The sequence below is a fragment of the Bactrocera latifrons genome, unplaced genomic scaffold (genome assembly GCF_001853355.1).
Source record: "Bactrocera latifrons isolate USDA-ARS-PBARC rearing strain unplaced genomic scaffold, ASM185335v1 scaffold_240, whole genome shotgun sequence".
Taxonomy (NCBI): domain Eukaryota; kingdom Metazoa; phylum Arthropoda; class Insecta; order Diptera; family Tephritidae; genus Bactrocera; species Bactrocera latifrons.
Window position 1 is genome coordinate 11,963 of NW_017535964.1, and position 13,123 is coordinate 25,085.

A 13,123-nucleotide genomic window follows, 5' to 3' on the forward strand; every position below is an offset into this window, starting at 1 on the left:
ATTATATTAAATGTTGTTATTGCTAAATTGTATTCTTTTATTTACTTAAACTAACTCAAATGTTACTATGAAAATCCGTCAATTTGGCGGTTGCGGTAAAACTAGTTATATATTTAACATCGGTAGTTCTAATGTTAAAAGACAATTCGATTTCTTGCATAAGTTGCGAGATTTGAGAATCATTACATCGGCCCGGATTTCCGCCGTTTTTTAAATAAAGCGGTATCTGAAAATTTATTGTATGCGTTGCTTAGGCGCAAGACCATCAGCTAATGTCATGCCTTTGAAATTATAATAGTTCACTGCTAATTGAAATGATGAGTGAACCTCAATGTAGCATACATCTGTTAACAATTATTAGACCATAAGCCTAAGAGATTTTATAACTAATAATCGGAATTCGCGAACGTGCTTGTATTTTCACTACAGGCCGAATCTATTTTGTGAACTTACAGTTGGAATACTTATGGTTAGTCAAAATATTCAATTTACAAACAATTTTTCATCGTTTGCTGAAAATATTTCCTACTCAGAACGGTCAATGAAAAGGGTTCGTTTCGTATTAGCAGCCGAAAATTTGTTTCGTACAATCTTCAACAACACTCGAATGAAAAGTCAATGGAAAAACGAGTCTGTTAAAATCTTTGCTACTAAATCCCGTAGTTTGAAGGAAAACGTGTGTTAAGACAACCATTACAAGATCGCGCGATTTTACCGATAATAGCAGAAATTGGCATAATCAATTCGTACCTACAGTATAGTCCGCATATAAGAAACTTTGAAAATGCCACTAACATTTTTTTATATCCGGTTTTCGTGCACAAAATTCTTATAACCGTACATCGCGTTATGTTGCATGAAAACAAATCTTTTATTTGATTTCATTCAATATTTTTAATAAAAAAAACAATAAACATTAACGAAAATTAACAAAACTCCAAATTCATAGAAAAGTCATATTACATGTATAGGAAAAGTCGGAACTTTGCGAAAGTTGCTTTTTATATTCAATATTCCATGTTTTGTTTATGTACATATAAATTTATAATTTTTTTTACGTTGAAAATTCCGGCTTTTTTAAAACAATTTCGAATTGTTTGAGGAGTCACGAGCCACCAAGTGCGCTTGACAATGCACAAGACTCTCAAAATATTAACGCTTTTTAAGAAATTAGCCATAAACTTCTGCTGCTAGTATTTGTTCGCAAACTAGACACTTTCTATAATGTGATTTGAAAGACTGAATAATACCTATAACAAATAAAAAGACATGAAACTTAAAAGTGGCAAATTTTGGTATAGCAAACCTTGGTCCAAAGGTTGAATTAGACTTGTAGTACACTGTGGTAAAAATATAACTTCAATGCTTTTTGGTGTGAAATCCAATTTATGGCATGAAGCGTTATCAATAAGGAGTAGAATCTTTTTATTTTTTGTTGCCAGTTTATCATCAAAGTTTTTTATAATTTCTCTCCAGATGCAACTAGCCATCCACGCTTTTTTGTTAAACTTATATGGGATAGGAATGATCTTTCCTCGAAAACACCTTGGGTTTTTATATTTTCCGATGGCCTACGCATATTTGTCTGTACCAGTCGCATTGGTTATAAAGAGCAATTGTAATTCTCTCTTTTGATGTCTTATGTCCACTTACGGCTTGGCTTCCCGCGACATATAAACCAGTCGGAAGAGCTTTATAAAATAGACCAGTCTCGTCGGCGTTATAAATATCTTCTATTGAATACTTCTGTAGTAAAACTGGAAGAACATTTTGCTTGAAGTTTAAAGCCGATTGATTATCCGCGGAAGCAGCTTCGCCGTGATGTTTTTTGAAACGCACATTTTCGTTTTTCTTCCATCTTTGCAGCCAGCCTGGGCTAGGCTTAATATCAAGGATGCCTAATTTGATTGCAAATTGCTGCGCTTTTTCAAAGATCAATGGGCCGGTTACACGAACGTTTGCCTTCATCATTTGCCTGAACCAAATGGACATTGATTTGTTTAGCGCTTCATATTTTGAAGTGCGTGTCCTCTTTTGCTCTAAGTTTTGGCAGGTATAGCTCTTTTCACTGAGTTCTTTCGATTTTTTCAAAATTTTCAAAATCGTGCTGCTTGCAATATTATATTTTTTGGAGATTTCGCTTCGGGCTTTGACGCTTTTTGTTTCTCCCATAATTTTGTTTTTGTTTTAATTGGCAAAGCGTTTCTTTTAATTTTTTCCATTTTTATTTCTTGCTTTTTTCGATTACATATTTCCTTTTTTTATAAACAGCTGTGAAGCAAATTTTAGCGTTGCTAGATACAAATTTTAATACATTTAAGATATAACATTGCCAGCAAAGTTTTGAAAATTATTTCTTTTAGAGGTTTTTTTTTGTATGGGCAGATAAATTTCATGGGGAAAAAAATTTCTTTTATCCGGTTTTTTCTTGTAAGCGGGTTTTCTTTTAAGCGGTCTTATTTGGATGATAATACTTAAGTGGTCCAAGGTCCAACGGACTTTTCTTATAAGCGGGTTTCTTATACGCGGAGCGTACTGTATATGAAATGGTGAATGAAGATTGCAGTAGAGAAGAAATTGAATTCAAAAGTTAAACTTTCTACACCATTTGACAGCATTGTTTGTGGAAAAAAGAGTTGGTTCGTCGTTTCGCCACGATGAGTGACATAAATGAATCATTCTCATTCCTCTGTCGTTTCATAATATGAAAGAAAATGAACTCAAGGCAACTGTAAAAAAATTGTCAAAAAAGTATTGCGTTAATGTATGTAAATTATAAATTGTTCACCTTGGGCACGTTAACGATGCAAATTTTGTGCATTGTGAGAAAAACTCACTTTTCATAGTTAGATCGATAAAAAAATGTTTATATGGGATGTGTGTGTCTTTTTATTAACTGCAAAATCTTTTTTTCCCTATGTAGAATATATCAATATAGTATCATCTGAAAAAATATTTTAACTGAAGTCTATGAATTAATTGATTCATACGTCAGGCGTGTTTTATTTGACCATCGCAGCTAATAGCTAAATCATGAACAAATAAAACGCACTTATACGTGTTGGCAATGCGGGCGGGAACAGTCAGCTGATATTCAATTTTTTTCAAAATGTCTGATGTGGAACTTCACTTATTCTTCAATTTGTACGGGATATTAAATTACTATGTATTTGTTTTTGATATTAATACCAAACGAATATTCATATTTGTATTAATTTTAACTTAAACAAACACACAACATTTTGTAATTTTGGTTTGTTTACATTTTCATCTGTCAAAATTGAGCTTTATTGTTATTGCCAACTACTTTTTATTGGAAAAATCGTAGCTATTGTGAATGGAAAAAGCGAAGCTACGAAACTTTTTAACCACTTATTTTCTACGCCAGGTATCTTTGAAAATACCCTGAGACACATACGTCCCGTTCGGGTTGAAAGGCTCATCAAAATTTTTTCTAAAACGAAAGAAGACATTTTGTTGACAATCGTGTTGCCCAAAATGCTGCTTATGTTGTTGGAATTAGTAGTATTAAATTAAAAACTTTTGCATCGATAGAAATCTTTATAAATTTATATCTCACATCTCACACGATTTAATCGTCCCTTTAAGTATTATGGATTAGGTTGAATTAAATGCTGTCTTTCTTTTTGACAAGGGCAAGGTCTTGGGTAGTTATAGAATCTATTCCTTTCACTTTCATTAATAAGATTTTCTTATTGGAATTTTATAGAACAAGAGTTTTAATAATAGTTGTAAGCAAATATTAAAGATTCCGAAACTTATCAAACCAAAAACATGTGAAGTGTCAATGAAAACGCGTTGAAAACACACGATATCGGAAAGAGCGACTTTGTGTTTTCAAGATGTTTTTAATGCCGGTAGGAACATGGTATAAACTCAAACAATAATGAATGGTACCTAATTAATTTTGACAGAGTATTAGAACTCCAAAAACTACCCAGCATCTTGCTGTTCCGGTATACATAGATTTTTACTGATCGCTAGTGTATTGATTGTTGTGAGTTTAATCAATTAAAAATATCTCTTAGTAATATACAGGACTTGTTCGGAGAGTAAAAGGACTGAGTCGATTTAAAAACATTATTTAACCAATCGTTACAATTCTTTAAACAATTTAATCTTTGCATTTTTGCATAGCAACATCCAATCGGCTGCGATCTCTTGTCGGACCTTCGTTTGACCCTTCGTTTGAGTGCCTTGAGGACTTCAACGTAAAACTTGGGATTGACGATTTGTCGACGAAGTTCAGTCGCGGTGGAAGAGAATCAGTCCTATTGCTTTCCGGATAAACCCTGTAATAAGCTTCCCAATAAGTGTGATATCGAAAAAAATCATATTTTGTATGCTAAGTGAAATGATTTAATAAAAACGCTACTTAATTTTAAATAATTTTACTTTACATTCTTATGTCTTATCTCTAGATTAAAAAAAAAAAAGACTGGTTCAAAAATAATATGTACTAAAATTAGTCAAGTCCGTGCTGATAGTACGTTAAAGTACTTTATGTGATAAATTCACGTAGGATCAGATACTAAATGTTTAAAATATAATTCAGTTGTAGTTAAATTACTTGTGATAGAAGGGCGTGGTCCTCAATTCATAAATTTAAAGTTAGTTATTAATTAGCAAATATAAATATCAATAAAACTAAAATAAATGTTTAAATATGCGTGATTTATAAGAAATATGTTTTTCAATAAGGCACAAATCGACCCTTTTCATTTATTAATGCGCTGATATTTGCATACAAAGCGTAGAACAGAAACAACAAACTATATTTTCATATAAACATTCAAATAAAATTTTTAATTCAAATGAATCAAGTGATTTTTATATTGCAAAATTTAAAATAAACTATCACTAAATGCTTTTCTACGCACATTGAAACGAAATTTTGGTAATGCATATAAGTGATATAAAAGGCAATTATTGAAAGTGATTTTGTGTGTCATAGCACCAAGTATATAAATTAATTATAGAATTGAAAGTTTGCAATATTTCGTGTAAAGTAGATTACGAACTAGCCGTCATTAAGTTGACGGGCTGCACCAGTATAATTAGTGACGTTGGTGAGAACGACAACAACGTTGCGGATTACAGCAATAAACTACAACACTACAAACGTGAACTTCAATCAACAATAGACACACTGGAAAATTCCCCATCTACGCCGCCGCTGACATACTCCGAACAGCAACAACAGCCACAATTTCTAAAAATTGAACATAGTTCGCATTCAAATTTCGACCATTATCAACCACATCAAGAGCAACAACCGTTTTATAATAAATTTTATAATCATGAAAATTTGACACAAACGTTATATCAACGAAAACAGTCACCTATAGCACAATCATATGAGAACAGTCAATAACATTATTCATATTATCGACAACGACAGCAGCATCAACAAGTCACACAGGATCAACAACGGAAATTACTCGAAATGTTTGCTCTACAACCAACACCATCAATGGGAGCTGTCATCTCGCCATGGTCGGGAACAATGATCGATCGCATGCCTTCACTCGATGATATGCCACACAAAGGTAAAATAATATAACCTTAGTAATAGCCTGGTATATAAATGTATGTACAATATACATATGCAACACATTTGTATATACGTAATACATTACAACTTTCGTTAGGCTTATATTGGAAGATGTGGTATGGAACCCTAGGTACGGGTTACAGTGCTCTTCTTTTGTCTGAAGTTGAGTTTAACTTCCCAGATGACTTGCTGTTAAAATCTTGTAAATCTAATTTTGAATGAATCGAAGATTTCCGTCGCATATTTCATGACTTTAATTCTTATAACTGCACATTTGATTTATTTGACTCATTTTAAAAAGGCCGCATTATAAATACATTCGTAACAATTTATTATAATGTAATTTTAAATCATAGCTGGTGAAGTTTTGTTGCTGTGTTTTTCTTGCTTTTAATGACGGTAAACAAAATTTGAACATTTTACGCATGAAAACTTATATAACATTTTGAATGTAGTAAGGCCACTGACGGGGCATCTCAACAGGCAAAAATTTATTGTATGCTAACTGTATTGCTGTCCGTATTGCCTGTGGAGACTCCATACTGCTTATGGAATACTATTAAAATAATTTGAGGCCGGTGTTTTAATTAAGGCATAAGCCATAAACGAATATTTTGGTAAACCGGAGTCCACCGTTACGTTTTATATTAAACTTCACTATTTCAAACTATAAGAACGCCAACTCTTTACCAAATTTCGTAATTAAAAAAAGTATATACAGGAATTGTTTTCAGTTTTGGATCACACTCGTAGGTTCCCACCCTTTGTTTTTGCTACCTTATGATCAAATTTAACCTTTTACAAACATCCATCCCATAAGAGACGATGCTCTACAATTTTTTTACGCCAACACGACTATGTGCAAAACTTTATTCCATGATAACCGACGAAAAAACTTCGCATAAAGGTTATTATCGATTTGGTTTGCGCGCGAAGCTTAATGGACCAGTCCTAGGCCAATGGTACCAAATTAATAAGTTTTGTCGTTCGATAAGAGAGGGCATTTTTATTTTTTTGTTTTGTTGGTATGCTCTTCATTTGAACATATGTACATATGTATGTGAACTTTCATTTCAATCTGTCAATTCGTTCTTTGTTTACAAGCCATTTAGTGTCGCCGTGTCAAAGTATTTTTTTACAATGGGAAAAATTGAATATCGTGCAGATGATAAATTTCTTATTTTGCAAAGGTGTAGCACCAAAAGAAATTGACGAACAAATCTTAAAAGTATATAATGATTGTTCACCAACAATTACAAAAGTAGAAAGATGTGTTGCTGAATTTAAACATGGTCATACAAGCATTGAAGACGATCCTCGTGAAGGACGTCCAAAGAACGCATCAACACCAGAAATCATGGCCAAAATATACCATATGGCTGTGGAAGATCGTCGATTGATTGAGAGAGATTTAGCAGAGGCTCAGTTGGCAGAAGAAAAAATCCTTTCGACTTGGCCCCAGCGACTTCCATTTGTTTCCAGAACTCAAAAAATGTATGCGTGTCAAGCGTTTTTCATCACATGTAGAGGTGATAACAGCTGTTGAAGCGCATTTTCCAGACCTTCCGGACCTCACTTTAGGAATGGGATCCAAAGATCGTTGCAAGTGTATTAATGTTCAGGGAAATTATACTAAATAATAAAGTGTGTTTTGAATCATAAAATTGTGTGTTTCAAACGCAAAATTTATAAAACATATATTGTATTAGTATTGGTTGACAGCATAATGTGGCTTTCTGAACGTTTTCTCAAAAGGTCTCAATGAATGCTTTTTATTTAATCAGTAATAAGGTGCGAAATCAAATCATATCACGTTTGTTTGTTGTCCATAATTTTTCGTTTATTTTAAATACTTGAACTTTTATTATGCATACACTATAAGACCCAGGCACGCGTTTTTTGGCTGGGGTTATATGTATAAATGTGTGTTTATTAAAGTATATTAAAGTAAATTTATACATAGAGTAAAAATATTATTACATATTAAGTCGAAAATGTAATGCAAATTTGAAAATGATTAATATACATTCTAGGGGATTTGTATTACGCACAAATCAACACCAAATTTAAAATTTTTTATTTGATTAAGTTATATTGAATTTTGTAACAAAAAGTAAATTACAAAGTTGTTAATTGATGATTTAATACTTGTATTATGACCTTCGTACCGTGTTAATATCTCAAAATCTGAAAGATTAGTTCGCCTATATATAGACAGACGGACAAACGGATATGGCTAAATCCATTCAACACATCATGCTGATCTCATATACAATGATAATATTCTATAAATATATATTTTGTATGGTCTCCGAAGTTTATTTCTGGGTATTACAGACTTCTTGGCAAATTCGACCAGTCTTCCGAACCAATCAAAGTCTAGTCCGTTTAGATAAAATTTCAAAATAAGATAGTTAACGGACTCACTTACATATGTAGCGGCATCTTATTTTAAATATGTATGTCCGAAATAATTTTTTTAAACTCCATCTAAATATTATGAAAGATTATACATGTTTATCCTTTTACCCCTTTACATTTTTGTTTTTACGAGAAAATGACGTAATTCCAATTAAATCTCGCCTATTTTTATTGATCTTGCGCATGTGCTGATATTTGCAATTAAACTCAACCATAACGACGAAATTCAGTACACAGAACATGTAAGAAACAAATAAAGACACCCTCTAGGTTATATACATATAAATCAATCAGAAGAACGCAGGTAATTGTATTAATTCTAAGGGAAACCTAAATCAACATCTTCCTTTAATATCACTAAAATATCTTACAAAATTACCAATACGCATACCCGACTTCATAATGATATTCTATATCGATACTTTTGAAATTTGATTCAAATTAGAATAGAGTACCGAGTCGCGATTTTAAATCACAAATGTCCTATATACTTGATCTTATTTTGTATATTATTAATTTTTATATTTAGAATTTGAAGTTTTGTTGCTTAATTTGTGGTTTAGTGATTGCAATTTATATTTTTCGATTAATTTAAATGGTGATATGGTTCAGATGGGCCAAACTGAAATACCAACCTCCTCAGAGTACCGAGAAATGCAAATACGCAATTTAATCAAGATATCTAAATTTTTACAAGAGTTACCACTTAACTGTGAGGCAGTTATCCGTAAATCAAATCTTCTTTTCATTCTGATAATTTTTATATAACTCAAATATGTATCTCGGTTCAGATATTACAAATAACAATAGCAATATTTCTTCGCGCTAATTGCAACTGGCAAACGCGGATTGATCAGTTTAAAATGTATGCAAATATATATTTATATTCTTGTATTGAGATGTTTAAACATGCCAATACACCCGCATTTGCAGATCAAACAGAAAACCTAAAAATATATAAAAATATGTCTAATAATACATCTAAATCTGCATAAAACCTTTTCTTCTCTGTTCTCTTTTGTAGATAATGTTATTGCGATGAGAAACCTACCATGTTTGAGTGTTGGTGTCGGTAGTAATAATAGTAGCAGCGGCGCCATCGGCGTCGGCAGTTTCAGTGGCGTTAGTGTCGGCGGTGGCAACGGTGGTGTCGGTGGTGTTGTCGGTGGCGGCGTTGGGATCGGTGGTGTCGGCGGAATCAGTACGGGCAAATCAGTTGTGGCTGCCGCGGCTGCTGCTGCTTTGGATGCAACAACTTCCACAGAAGAGCCATCAATAATACCACACACAACGCCGTCATATTTCGCAACAACCTACTACCACTTAGGTGATGATGAATGTACGTGTAAAAAATATTCATTATTCGTATATATGTATCTATGGAAATATGTATATGTACATGTGTATACATATTAATTTCCTTTTTTAAATAATCTAAACATGCACAAACATATAAAAACAAATCAAACAGTCCATCCTTCTATTCAGGTAGTTAGTTTTATACAGTGCAACCGGTTCTACATTTTTTGTCCGCTTATGGGGAGTGTCCGCTTAAAGGATGAATGCAAATTTTACTAATGTACTATATATACACTTATTTGTTCGTAAAGAAATTCGATTTAATACATAAATACATATTTACTAATGCTTGAGTTTTCAAAATTTTCATGGTAATAGCTACAAATTTTTACATACTAGGTGCAAACCTGCGGCTTCTCTCGCATGAAATTTGGAACTGTCTTTTGCCTATATTATGTTGTTGTCGATGATATCATGATATCACTAATCTGAAATTATGATTGAACTTCTTCTCAACACTGTAACTATTCCGCTATTTTTTATGTTATTTGTTCTGTTTGATTTGTTATGAATGTCTGTGCGTCGTTCGCCCCTCATCTAACGATGTAGCCGCAATGCCTTTCGATACGCTATTTTCTGTAGTGATATTATAAATGCCTTGCTGGTTCTACTTGGTGTGTCAAAACACCTGTTTTGGTTTATTAACAACAATCAAAAATTACTGAACGGTGACAATGTTAAAATTATTCTGACATAAAGATTGAATACATGCTTCTAATTTAAAATATATTTTTTCATATGTATGTAAATGAACTGTTTTGACTTTTAGCATAAAAAGATAAAAAGGCCCGCCTTATACTTCTAAGCTACCGCTCCACCAATTTTCACCAAAATCAAGTCAGCCCTTTTTGAGTTATAAATTATGTCACCAACGAAACTTTCTATTATAATAAATTTTTTGTTTGTTTTTGCCAAAATGTTACAACTAAGCGAAAAAACATCAAGATAAGGAAAAAATATAAAAGGTCATAAAAAACTGACACATACGAACGCCAAACCCTTTGAGGGTTTTACTATACTGACCTAGTACCATCACTCTGACTTGGAATTTCTCACCACCCAGATTAGCTGTTGTACTGTGTTATATACGTACATATATAGATTGCAAAATGAACAGTGATTTTGCAAAAAAAGGCCTCCGTTGGGACCTTCTACAGGACGAAATAAGTGTGTAAATTTTCATGTCTTTCTGTGCTGTGGTTCGGACGTTATGCGGGTACATAACGAAATAGCGTTTCATTTTTATGTATATATGTATGTATAAGACATAGTATAGATTCCGTTACATCTTAACATGTTTATTTATGTTGTGTATGTACTAATATTATAAACATTTCTGCTTAGTTCCTCCATCTCCAATTATAAGTTTTGAAAGAGTTAAACTTAGTTTTTTATTGTTTTATAAAATTAAGTTCAAGCCATCTTCAAATAATTTTAAACAATTTTATATTGTATGTAAATAATACTCACTGACAAAAACATTATAAGTAGAATATGGAAGATGCCAAGACCACATAAAAGCTCCTAAGATTTCATCAACTTCTTCACATACAATCCCTAGTTTTATTCGGTAAAGACACACAGAAGTTTGAAAATCTTTATATAATATTAGGTATATGAAGGCTACAGGACTGCCGGACAGACATACTATTATCATGAAGGAATTTTCTCTGAATTGAAATTATAATTTCTCGCATTGGGTACATGGAAACATCACTTTTTATGATACTGTATTCCAAAAATTCTTATACTATCTTAACGGGTTATGTGGGTTTCAGAGGTTCAATCAAAGGATATTTTTTAATTTTTTAATATATACAATCAAATATTTTATGAACAATTGATCACATCAAAGACACATATTTAAAGCTAGTACATCGTCTCCATTTACGCTGGATTCAAGAACCCGAATTACAGCCTTTGAACAATAAAAACACATCTTATGGTCAAATTTATATACATTAATGATTATTGTTCAAAGGCCGTCAAAAATTCAAAATTTTAATTTTTGTGATCAAATTGCAAGGTGAATTTGGCCATTTCATCTCCTTCTTAGTAATTCCCAACGAATTTTCCAGTCATCATAGCATTTGGAAAAGTCCTCCCTTCGTGATGGCCATCAGAGTCTTCTTTGATTCAGCTTTAATATCCTCAACTGAGTCAAAACGGTATATATACATATGTATAGGGTGTCCTCGGAGTAGTCATTTGAATTTTTGATAGAAAAGGAAAACCAGGCGAATGCCGTGGTTGTGGCACGATATTATTTCAAAATGTGGCGAGATGATCACGAATAACAAACGCAGTATGAGATGGTGCATTATCTCAGTTCTTTGTTCAATAAATTCAGAAAAAGTAAAATCGAAGAACTTACTTTTGAAAACTCACAAAACGACGCTTATCTCCAATACTAATAAATATTTTGACGTGAAATTTAGCAAAGATGTCACTAACAGTACTAAAAGTACTAACAGTAAGAAAAACAAGAAAAAACATTAACTTCGGCTGCACCGAACATAATATACCCTTCACAGGTGCATTTCTTTTAGTAACTATGTGTTTAGTTTATATGGCAGCTATATGCAATAGTAAGCCGATCTCAACAATTTCTTCGAAAATTACATGTTGCCTTAGGAAATAATCTATACCAAATTTCGTGAATATATCTTGTCAAATGCAAAAGTTTTCTATACCAGCACTAGATTTCGGTCGTTCAGTTTGTATGACAGCTATATGCTATAGTTAACCGATCTCAACAATTTCTTCGAAGATTACATTGTTGCCTTAGGAAATAATCTTCTCCAAATTTCGTGAATATATCTTGTCAAATGCAAAGGTTTTCAATACTAGCACTAGATTCCGATCGTCCAGTTTGTATGACCGCTATATGGTATAGTTAACCGATTTGAACAATTTCTTCGAATTGTTCGCATTGTTGCCCTAGAAAATAATCTGTGCCAACTTTGGTAAAGATATATTGTCAAATGGGAAAGTTTTCCATACAAGAACTTGATTCCCATCGTTCAGTTTGTATGGCAGCTATATGTTATAGTGGTCCGATATCGGCAGTTTCGTCAAATGAGCAGCTTCTTGAACAGAAAATTACATATGCAAAATTTCAAAACGATGTCTTAAAAACTGAGGGACTAGTTCGTAAATATCCAGACAGACGGACAGACAGACATGGCTAAATCGACTCAGCTCAACATACTCATCATTTAGATATATTCTTTATAGGGTCTCCGAAGCTTCCTTATGGGTGTTACAAACTTCGTGTCAAACTTAATATACCCTGTTTAGTGTATAAAAACTTTAGTGATTCGAAAAACACGCTAAGTATTAATTAAAAATTCACTTTTTAGTTTGTACTGTGATTAATATAATAATAGGGTATAAAAACTTTAGTGATTCGAAAAACACGCTAAGTATTAATTAAAAATTCACTTTTTAGTTTGTACTGTGATTATTATAATAATATTGTTTATATACTTTTATGCTATTATTATATATTTTATACCACTTATTCGAAACAAGTAAGTGTCGCCCAGATGTTTAAAATAATATTTTTTCTACTTTTTCCCCTTAATAACTGCCTTGGCAACCCTTGCCAATTCACATTTATTAGCAATAAATTCGCACCTCACTGCTTTTCCAAAAGTGGAAATGCCTTGACATGCTTTACAACAACGTACATTTCCGCAGGCAACAGCCAAATTTGCAAGGTAAAGGAAGGAAGCACTTTTTGTTGTCAAAAAAAAAAAAAAAAAT

General features: G+C 32.5%; 1 protein-coding gene across 4 annotated transcripts in view; it reads left to right on the plus strand.

Moving 5' to 3' along the window:
• Positions 1–13,123, plus strand: part of LOC108969130 (paired box protein Pax-6) — a 107,618-nt gene that overhangs the window by 2,836 nt on the left and 91,659 nt on the right. For 2 of the 4 annotated variants that reach the window (XM_018933682.1, XM_018933683.1), the window contains exon 1: positions 4,883–5,570. In XM_018933682.1, coding sequence (XP_018789227.1) covers positions 5,468–5,570 — 103 coding nt within the window. In that variant the 5' untranslated portion in view covers positions 4,883–5,467. Of the gene's footprint in view, positions 1–4,882; positions 5,571–9,020; positions 9,336–13,123 lie in introns of those variants that run through there. The other 2 variants (XM_018933680.1, XM_018933681.1) reach the window with 2 other exon arrangements.